At 33.9% G+C, this 10,413-nt stretch overlaps 2 protein-coding genes across 3 annotated transcripts; one reads left to right on the top strand and one right to left on the bottom strand.

Moving 5' to 3' along the window:
* The first annotated feature begins 1,043 nt into the window (after positions 1 to 1,043).
* On the top strand, positions 1,044 to 3,477 carry LOC105644498 (protein NRT1/ PTR FAMILY 5.2). The gene is made up of 4 exons (XM_012229873.4): positions 1,044 to 1,269; positions 1,393 to 1,610; positions 1,812 to 2,383; positions 2,481 to 3,477. Exons 1-4 carry the CDS (start codon positions 1,137 to 1,139, stop codon positions 3,382 to 3,384), a joined length of 1,827 nt encoding a protein of 608 aa, XP_012085263.1. The 5' UTR covers positions 1,044 to 1,136; the 3' UTR covers positions 3,385 to 3,477.
* An 845-nt stretch (positions 3,478 to 4,322) lies between these two features.
* Positions 4,323 to 9,849, bottom strand: BARD1 (breast cancer associated RING 1). 2 transcript variants are annotated; one of them, XM_020683590.3, is made up of 13 exons: positions 9,545 to 9,849; positions 9,346 to 9,399; positions 9,137 to 9,207; positions 8,652 to 8,747; positions 8,208 to 8,569; positions 7,489 to 7,818; positions 7,194 to 7,294; positions 6,877 to 7,063; positions 6,649 to 6,764; positions 6,258 to 6,345; positions 5,684 to 5,849; positions 5,125 to 5,243; positions 4,323 to 4,869 (listed from the first exon to the last, which is right to left on the bottom strand). In XM_020683590.3, exons 1-13 carry the CDS (start codon positions 9,637 to 9,639, stop codon positions 4,492 to 4,494), a joined length of 2,163 nt encoding a protein of 720 aa, XP_020539249.1. In that variant the 5' UTR covers positions 9,640 to 9,849; the 3' UTR covers positions 4,323 to 4,491. The 2 variants fall into 2 exon arrangements, with proteins under 2 accessions (XP_020539249.1, XP_012085262.1); XM_012229872.4 differs by having other exon boundaries at positions 8,124 to 8,569; positions 9,545 to 9,847.
* Positions 9,850 to 10,413: the final 564 nt, after the last annotated feature.

The raw sequence follows: 10,413 nt of genomic DNA, 5'->3' as shown, positions 1-10,413 counted from the left end.
CCTATTTTGGAGAAAATTAATATATGTCTCATAATATACTTATATGCATAATGTCATATTGGTCTTTTTACGTTTCGTTAAAAACGTGAAAAATGAAAGGTTTCGAGTTCGAATTTTTTTCACTGTAAAGATTATCATCAATTTGATGAAAGAGGATAACTACTAGTATTCTGCAACTCACAATGTTATTCTGATTCATTGGACTTCACATGTACTAAGAAAAGAAATAAGAAATAAAATATAAAAAAAAAAAAAAATCAGATTCGTAGGACCTCACATGTATTAAGACAAGAAAAAAAAAAGAAAAATTTGAAGGCGGAAAAGGAAATTAATAAGCAAAATGAAGGACTATACATGAAAATGACAATGAAAATAATATCTATGCAAGTTGGTGCCGACTTTGAGATGCCATTTTCTATAATGTTTCAATATATGTATGATATCTTAGCTTAGGTAGGATTTTTTTTTTTTTTAAATATTAATAGCAAATTCAATAGTTGTAGTATGTCATATGCACGTGGATTACACAATAGGGATTAACTTTCTCCTTTAAATAATAGTCACCGACTTGGTAATAATTTTTGTAGTAGATAAGACTCAAACTCGAAATTTCTCGGTTCTTCAATCTTCTACAAATCGCGAGAAAACTAATAAGATGTGAGAAAACCATCTAAATCATATCTGGTTAGCACATGATATTATATATAGATTTAGTCATACACTAATCAATTAAGAACAAAATGTCACTTTATTACTATTTTCCATGTATGAATACATATACAAGTGAAAAAGAAAGAATGAAAAGTTTATTATTTCTTTATAAAAGTTTAATATTAATTTCTTCTTATAATTAATTTGTTAGACATCATAGTATTTTTCAATGAATTTGTTTCTTAGCATTTTGTCTAATTCGTTGCTGGCACTTAAACTTAGCTAAATAAACCGATGGCAAACAAAAGAAAAATATGCTAGTATAAAACAAGATGCAAACTCTATGCAATTAGGCCATGAAAGGAGACAGAATTTATAATTATAATTAAAAAGGTAATTCAAAATCATAATCTTGGAGGTTAAATAAAGGGTTAAGTTTACAAAAAGCTCCACATGTTATACATTCAAAGTTCTCATATCTAACAATGGAAAATATAGAAGAGAAAGGTTCTGCAAATGGAAAAGAAGATTATACAGAAGATGGGACTGTAGATCTTAATGGCAGACCCATTTTAAGATCAAAAACTGGAAGATGGAGAGCTTGTTCCTTCATTGTTGGTAACTTCTCAGACCATTTAGCAAATACTCGACTAATGAACTGCTAGAAATCTCTTTTTGATTGAACAGATTTTTTTTTTTTTACAATTTCGAACTTGTGTTCTTACAGTTTTGGTGTTGCAGGGTATGAAATATTTGAGAGAATGGCTTATTATGGGATAGCTTCAAACCTGGTATTGTATTTGACGAAGAAGCTTCATGAAGGAACTGTGACATCCTCAAATAATGTCACCAATTGGGTTGGTACTGTTTGGATGTTGCCCATTATAGGTGCTTACATTGCAGATGCTCATCTTGGCAGATTCTGGACTTTTATCGTTGCATCTGCCATTTATCTCTCGGTAATCTGTTACCCCTCACCTTCTCTTTTAAAAGTTTTCTTTAATATAAACTGTACAAGCACAAGAGTTTTACGATATGATACATAGTTTCTAGTCTTTAAGATAAAAACAAAAAGAACTCAATCAGATTCATTAGAGATTTCCCCTTCTTATGAAATCAAATTTTGGGTCAAAAATTTCTAATCTTTAATATATGAACAGGGTATGATCCTGTTAACTCTAGCAGTTTCATTGTCAGCACTAAGGCCTCCATCATGTGGTCCTAATATCAAAGAAGAGGATTGTGACATAAAGGCCTCAGCTCTCCAAAAGGGTGTCTTCTACGCAGCACTCTACATAATTGCAGCAGGAACCGGTGGAACCAAGCCAAACATTTCTACAATGGGTGCAGACCAATTCGATGATTTCGAACCCAAAGAAAGGATTCAAAAGTTATCGTTCTTTAATTGGTGGATGTTCAGCATTTTCTTTGGTACTCTATTTTCAAACACTTTCTTGATCTATATACAAGATAATGTGGGTTGGACTCTTGGCTATGCCCTTCCAACAGCAGGGTTAGCTGTTTCAATTGCTGTGTTTTTGGTCGGCACTCCATTTTATAGGCACAAATTGCCTGCTGGAAGTCCATTCACTAGGATAGCTCAAGTACTTGTGGCTGCTTTAAGGAAGGCAAATGTTCCTCTCTCAAATGACCCAAAAGAGCTTCATGAACTTAGCCTGGAAGAATATACAAAATCAAGAAAATTCAGAATTGACCACACCCCTTCATTAAGGTTCGTTTCCTGCTTATTTTATCTTTATTGAAGTGCTCTTATCTTTTCGGGACGGTGCAAGTAGTTTATATATATTATCATGACAATATGCCGGCAGATTCTTTGACAAAGCTGCAGTGAAGAGTGGGTCGAGATCCCCATGGATGCTATGTCCTGTGACACAAGTAGAAGAAACAAAACAAATGATAAAAATGCTTCCAATTTTATTAATCACATTCATACCAAGCACAATGTATGCTCAAGTACACACTTTATTCATCAAACAAGGCACTACCTTAGACAGAAGAATGGGACCTCATTTCGAAATCCCTCCAGCATGTTTGACAGCATTTGTAACAATCTTTATGCTCATCAGCCTAGTCATATATGACCGTTATTTCATCCCTGTAATTAGAAAATATACAAAAAACCCAAGAGGAATTACATTGCTTCAAAGAATGGGAATTGGGTTTATCTTACATGTGATTATAATGGTCACAGCTTTCTTAGCAGAAAGAAGGAGACTTAATATTGCCAAGGAACATAACATTGTTAAGAAGGACGAAATAGTTCCTCTCAGTATATTTATTCTTTTGCCTCAATTTGCTTTAATGGGGATTGCTGATACTTTTGTTGAAGTTGCAAAGATAGAGTTTTTCTACGATCAAGCGCCCGAAGGAATGAAGAGCTTGGGAACTTCATATTTTACCAGTAGTTTGGGAATTGGGAATTTTCTCAGTAGTTTTCTGCTAAAGACGGTTGCTAACATTTCAAAGAAGAATGGACAAAAAGGATGGATTTTGGATAATCTAAATATCTCACACTTAGACTATTATTATGCATTTTTGGCTCTGTTGATGTTCATCAACTTGCTATTTTTCTTGGTTGTGGCTAAGTTCTTCGTTTACAATATCGATGTGGACTCGAGAAAGGATTTGCAGGAAGCAATTGGAGCTTCATCTCCAGATAATAAGGTAAATAACCATGAAAATAAGGAAGACTTGAAGACTGGAGAGAGCTGATGAAGTAGACAATCTTCTACAGAATTATTGCTTGTTAGAATCAATGTGAAGAAAGGAGAAAGTTCATATTAATAATATAGTGGGTTAATTATATTTGTGGTGTATAAACTTTTTATTTCGTCATTTTTTGTCTTATCGGAAAATATTTGTAATTCAGTGCCCAAACACTTGATTGCAATTCGACATTCGCAGATACTTTAGCGGTAAAATGAAAACAAGCACAACAATCTAAGGACCAATTCTTGATTGTGAATTTAAAATTTTTAATCTTTTTTTAAAAATTTAATCTATGGACCAGTCCATTTTTATAAAAGTGATAGAAAAAAATTTTAAAAATAAATTAATACTCCTGCCCTGCTTGTAAAATAATGGAAGAAAAATAATTGTGATTGTTGAATGGCACAGTTGGTCTCTAACATGGCTTTGGAGCATAGCAAAATCTGTTTCTATTGGTAAGAATTCATATATTATTACAATTTAATCTTGCTCTTGCTGGAAAACAAATACTCTTTATAGTGCGAGGACACTTGTGATATAGCTTAAAGGATGAGCAGGATGAGCATTCGTTGAATTAATTCAATCAACTTAATTCGGTGAATAAATATTCAATTAAAAACTAATCAAACCAAATTAATCGACTCTCAAAACTATATCAAATAAATAATAAAATCAAAAATTAAATTATTTCAACTTTTCATTTTAATTAAATAGTAATTAATAATTTTAATTAATTTTTTTTTCAATTAAATCAATTTATCACGTATTAAATCAATTTATCACGATTTTCAATTAATTTAATTTTCATTTTCTTTAATTTCAATTACATTAATAATCAAAATTAACTCAATTGAAACGATTGGATTAAATTCAATTAAAAAATTAATTCAGTTAAAAGTAAAAAAAAAAATTCGATTAAATTATTAATCAAATTGACTGAATTGGCTAAATGCTCACCAGTAAAGCTAATTTGATTTCATTTTCAAATCATGCAAATTACAACATCCTGAACTCATTTACTGAAATGAATCTAACAAAAAATAAACATATAACAGTAAGGCTCAGGATGAAACAAAAAAACAAAAAGGTTACTATCTTTTACATATTATGCTAAGATATATGGCCATTGCGAATGTTGTGCATGCTAACAAAAGGCTGCAATTTATATGAAGCAATTGATTCCAAAACCCATGTATGTCCAATCACCTGAGAACCTATTTTAGCAGCTAAATCTTCTGCTTCATTTAATCTTTGCCAGAGAATTGTAACTTCTTCTCCCAGTTTGTAACCTTGTGGCGGATCGAGGTTATAAACCACTAGTGTTCTTGAAGGAGCTGCTGCTTGGTCATGACTTTGTTCCACTAATTCTTCCTTCTTCTCCACAATGTTGCCTCCTGCATTAATGACCAAATTCTGGAGATCTTCCTTGTAACCCGAAACAAAGTCGCCAGAAAAATAGAAATTCATGCCGTTGAAGAGCTTCGGTGCCTACAAATGAACCAATCAGGCAAAAGCTCTTTAAGAATATCTACCATTTCATTGCTTGAATGCAAATGTAAAACCAAAATTGAATTTAGATTCAACTGCGTGTAATAATTTGAAGCTTCATAATAGAACAATTGACAGATCTACTCAGTCATGTAACAATAAAAATATTTAGTAGTTTTGAAGCTTGAAATGTCAAATAAAAAAACCCCAATTCATCGCATGCTTTTGCACCAAGGCATTCATAAGGATACTTACATTATCCAGTGCACCGAGCCTGCCAGTTTTGGGGCCATTTTGACAACCGTGGTTATCAAGACTAACTTCATAAGGTTCTTCATCGACAGGACACATGGCTTTCATGCATGCCTTCACCCCTGCAAAAGGCCAAATTTCTGGTTTCATTAATTGTGAGATGTTGAACCCAACAACTAAAAACAAGAAAAAAGTTCAAAGACAATATATCATGATATATGCAAACAATCAATTCAAATGAAACTTGATTTCATCCTCCATGCTATATACTTTCCACCCCAAAGAGAAGAATAAAGGATGGATTAAAACACAATTTAATCCATTGATAATTAATCTTTTGATTGATATTTTATCATCCTCAGAAGACGTTAATGCAAAGGCGTTGCTTAGCCTAGGGCTATTGTTAGTGCAGTTTCAAAACTCCCAGTGGTTCAGAGAGAAGCATATAGAACAGAATAGAATTTTCTGAGTAAAGACAGAGCCAGATGGAGCAAAGCATGTAAAAAAAAAAAAAATTACACGAACGAGACAATAATCAATTTTTAGAGACAACTGCACTAACAGTCTATTGTGAGGACCCATCTTCCATTCAAAATGGCCATGAGAACTTTCAATGTCCTAGTGCATGCCCCTTTAGTATCTGTGGCTGCAATGACATGTGTGACATTTGGTCTCCAGAATTTGGTTACAGGCACACCAATCATGCTACCAAACTCAACCAAAAGACACTGTGACAAGGGCAAAAAATATGTATCAGCGATTATAATAAAAAATATATAGTGTCATGCATGCAAGAATTATGGATTTCCAACCATATGATAGACTAATAGACAATTGTCCAAATTTCTAACAAATTACCTGCTAAGAAAACTTGTCCTATAGAAATAAAATATTAGATGCTTCACTCTAAAATTTGACAAAACACAACATATACAATGCAAGTATTATTAAACTCATTACTGTTCAATTACAATAAGGCAATCATTGGTCATATTTGCAAAATTAATGTGGCAAAAATAGCTAAAATGCATGGGCTCAAGATCATCCCAACAATGACAACTCCAACAGACATTCAAAGAATGCTTTGGTGTCAAGTAATTGGGAGAAAAATAAACATCAACCTCACGTAGACTAACCTTCTCTTCAGAAGACAGAGCAGATCCACAAAAAACCCATTCTTTTACTCCACTAGATTCAGCCCAAAAGTAAGGTTGTTGAGTGGTTCTGCATCCAGAATGCAACAAAATATATCAAAATACATATTAATTCAAAACATGAAAAAGGGCAACTGCAAAATCGTGCATAATATAAATGATGGGTTGAAATATGTTTGTGATCTTGTGTGATTGGTTGGAATATTTTCATGAGAATATCAGACAAATTATGTTCCGAATATTCCCAAGATAATAAGACAATTTGGCAGGGAAAAATGAAAGCAAGAGAGAAGGATGAGAAGCCAATGAGATTGACTTGAATAATTTCTTTCAGTCTCTTGGAAACCACAGAGCTAAGAGAAAGAGGGTGTACATTTGAGTTGGCACATGATGATTTTCCAACTTGTGTTTCTTGGACTTGGACTTGGCCTTTTTCTCATCTGGAAATCTGACTGAACAATGAGATGGACAAAGCACGAGGAAGTTATCCTGAAAGAATTTAATAACAGGAAGACATCAGTATCCACACCTTAACTCATGGTGGTTGTGATGGTAAGCTAAATGCATCACGGAAAATATATTAATTTGCACAAGGACTTACATAATCCCATCGGCAACCAGCAATTTCCATTGCACATGTAACATGATAGCTTCTCCGGCAAGATTTGTGATAGCAGCCTAGGGCAGCTCCCTTCAGCCCACATCCACTGCACTTTAGTTTTGCACCCCTGGCCAATTCTGCCTTCAGATTCTTAACAGTTTCATCAACAAAATAGACTTGTGGAGCCCTGCACATTATTGTACATATTAATTTGCATCCAGCAAAAATAGTAATAGAAGACTACTGCGAATACACGGTACACATCAAACTACCATTTTACTTGAATATATTCGGTTAAAAATGGCAATATGGTGTACCATTCAATACATAGCCTGTGCACGTGTATGCAATTGGGCATAGATGCTTCATCTCCCTCCACTGACTTCCCATTGAGATAGTGCAACATTGGACCAGTATCCTGAAAAGGAAAATAATGATTCATTACAAGAAGAATACCATTCATTACAAGAGAATAACATCCAAGCACCAAAGGGGCATTTTTCTATTACATGTTCTTAAATAATTCAAGATTTTTGGCATAAAATGGTGTAAAAAACACCACTGACAAAGGTCAAGCCGTTATACTAACCAAGCACAAATGAGTATCTTTACCTTAGAGATTCTGGAGGACTGGCAAAATCCACAGACAGTTTTCACCACTGATGAGTCATCGAATGGTGCAAGAGGCTCATCAGTAACAAGTGACAAAGGTTTATGCTCTGAATGAGAGTAACAAGTTTCCAGATTTTCAGCTTGAGAACTAATTGGTCTGGTACCATTTGTGCAGGCATTTAATGGGCCATAGTTCAACTTCTTATGTCTCTTTGAATCCCTTAAATTGCCTATGTCAGTTCCAGAGTCAGAACCCCCATGCCTATCTTCTTTTGTCCTTTCACCAGTATTTCGCTTGGCCAATCTCAGTGCTTGATAGTTCTGTGGACTCTGAAACAAGATATGGAATCCTCATAAATACTTAAGGACAGATGCAACTTACAAAAAAAAGGTTGCTGAATACCCACAATATCTTCATCTCAATTTACAATTATCATAATTTTCCCTTTCACCGTTAGCACCACAGTAATCATAGCATCTGTTTAAAAAAAAAAAAAAAAAAAAAAAAAAAGGATAGATTTTGAACCAATGCAGACAATAGGGAACTTTAGTGTGCATTTGATAATTACATTAGCGTGCAGGTATAATTGAATAAACAAACACAAAGTTACTGAAAAGGACAGTTGGATTCTCACATCATCACCATACTGATCATTACTGTCATTTTCTGAACTCTTAATATCACTAAATGGAGGGCTGCCAGCTGACAAAGTATCCACCTGATTCATGGCCATTTGCATAGTCCCACGCTCGTGGATTCCCACAGCTCTTGTCTGGGAATTTACAGGTGGAGAATTGACATTTTTCTCACCATCACATTCATATCCTGCACTACCAACCATCTCATACTCCTTATCTTTAAGGCCTCTAGCCATATTACATTTTCCTTCCATATCAATCCTTGGAACCTCATTTTCAACAGGACAATTCAATGTAACCTGAGCTAACTTATTGCCCGTTTGCAAAAACATGGACCTCCCACTGCTTGAATTATCCTCCTGAGAAGCTTTAAATGACTCCTTACATTTATCATTGCAATCTGCACTGGTTGAAGTCGGGCATTGCTCCAAACTCCTAGTGTCTGCAATGATAAAAAGTTATAGTTCAAAAAAGTAAAAAATAAATTAATAGTTATCAGATGTAAGAATAAAAAGAGATCATACCAGATGAGCTAGATTGGAACAGGTTGGGACAGAAAGAAGCATCCAAACTTCTATAGATTGTTACCATGTTTTCAATGAAAGGCAACAACCTCAGATCTGCAGCCACATTACCATTTTAGATAAAGTAAGATATTTCCAAGGAAACTAACTACGAAATGCAAATACAAACTTCCCCTGCACAACCCTACTCAAACCCAATTTTTAGGGTTTTAGAATTACCCCAAACCACCACTCGCTCTAGTGCTAAATATATTAAGAACAATATTTACCGAATTGTAAAATGAATTCATCAAATTAAAGTTGTCACTCCTGCAGCAAAATAGATAGGCATTTAACAATTCCTAATATTGTTAAAGGGAACACAACAAGTGCCTAAAGCAAATAATTAATGGAAAATTTACAAAGCAATCTGACAATCAAGGAAAAATTAAGCACTCTAATAGGTGATGAAAAGGAAGATAGATGGAAAATGGCGTTCCCTATACCTTTGCCAACATATTGAGCTTTGCAAACAGGACACTGTGATCCAAACTGTTTCGTTTCAGGTAGACATGAACTGCAATAAATTCAAAAACACACGGGCCCAAAATTAGATAACAGAATAAGAAAAATAGAGTAATCGGCATTACCCAAGAAACGAATTGAGCAAAAAGGAACGAAGGAGAATAAGAAGATTCATGGAAAAGTTACGAACTTGCAGAAAATGTGATCACAAGGAAGCAAAAATGGTCGCTTTAACAAGTTTAGACTGCAAATAACCACAAAATTGGAACCAAATATCAGATAAAATTCAAACTAGCAAAAAATAAAATTAAAAAAAAAAAAGGACAATTCGAGAATGCATATTAGCTAAAGGAAAAAAAAAAAAAAAAAAAAGAGTGAAACTAACAGACCATAAAGGGCATTTAAGCTCGAGACCCAATTTCTGGAGATGGAGAACCCATGGATTAATTGACCTTACAGAACACTGTTTAGTCGAATCCACCATTTCCACTGAGTAAGCTCTGAAAACAAAATCCAAAGCAGAAGCAAAGAGTACGATTTTCTGTCTATTGGGAGTGTCTATCTTATTTTTCACTATTGAGTGCACGGTGAAGTTATTTAGGTTGGAGTCTGTTCGGAAGTGTTGTATGAATACACGTGTACGGATGGGATTTTCGTTCCATTGGTATTTTACTTTTTAAGGGAAGTGGTTGTGAAGGTAGGCGGTAAATAAAATTTTAGGCGGCCGAGACGGAGGAGGGAAGAGCAGTTTTTGTTTGAAGAAGATCGCGCGCTTTTTTGATTTATGGGTTTGGGTATCTCCCGCCACTGTCAGCTGTCAGTTTTTCGCTGTTTCTTAGGTTGTCTCGGAATTTCTCGGGGGAGTTTCGTATCCTGAAAATATCACGTTAAATTGTTGAATTTGTTTTTCCCTCTATCGTGAAAATATTCTAATTCATATAAATACCGGCGAATATTTTATTTCACCCTCAATTTTTTATTTTTATATTAATTTTATTTTGAATTTTGACCTTCCAGCACTCTAGACAATTAGTAAAAATATATTATTACGGAGCCATTCTTAACTTTAAACTTGGATTAATTTAATAATTTTATTTAAGTGGATAAGCTTAGGTTAATAGTAAGGAAAACCATCATTATTATTTTTTAATATTTTTCAATTATTTATTTACTTATTAATAAGTAATAAATAAAAATTCATTATTTGATACATAGACGTCCCTTTTAAAAAAGTTAGAGTACTTCTTTAAAGTAAATT

This window comes from Jatropha curcas, chromosome 3, assembly GCF_041381405.1.
Source record: "Jatropha curcas cultivar XTBG-Jc1 chromosome 3, XTBG_Jcur_1.0, whole genome shotgun sequence".
Lineage (NCBI taxonomy): Eukaryota > Viridiplantae > Streptophyta > Magnoliopsida > Malpighiales > Euphorbiaceae > Jatropha > Jatropha curcas.
Note: the sequence above shows the minus strand (reverse complement) of the source record. Positions and strands in the feature narration are given on the sequence as shown.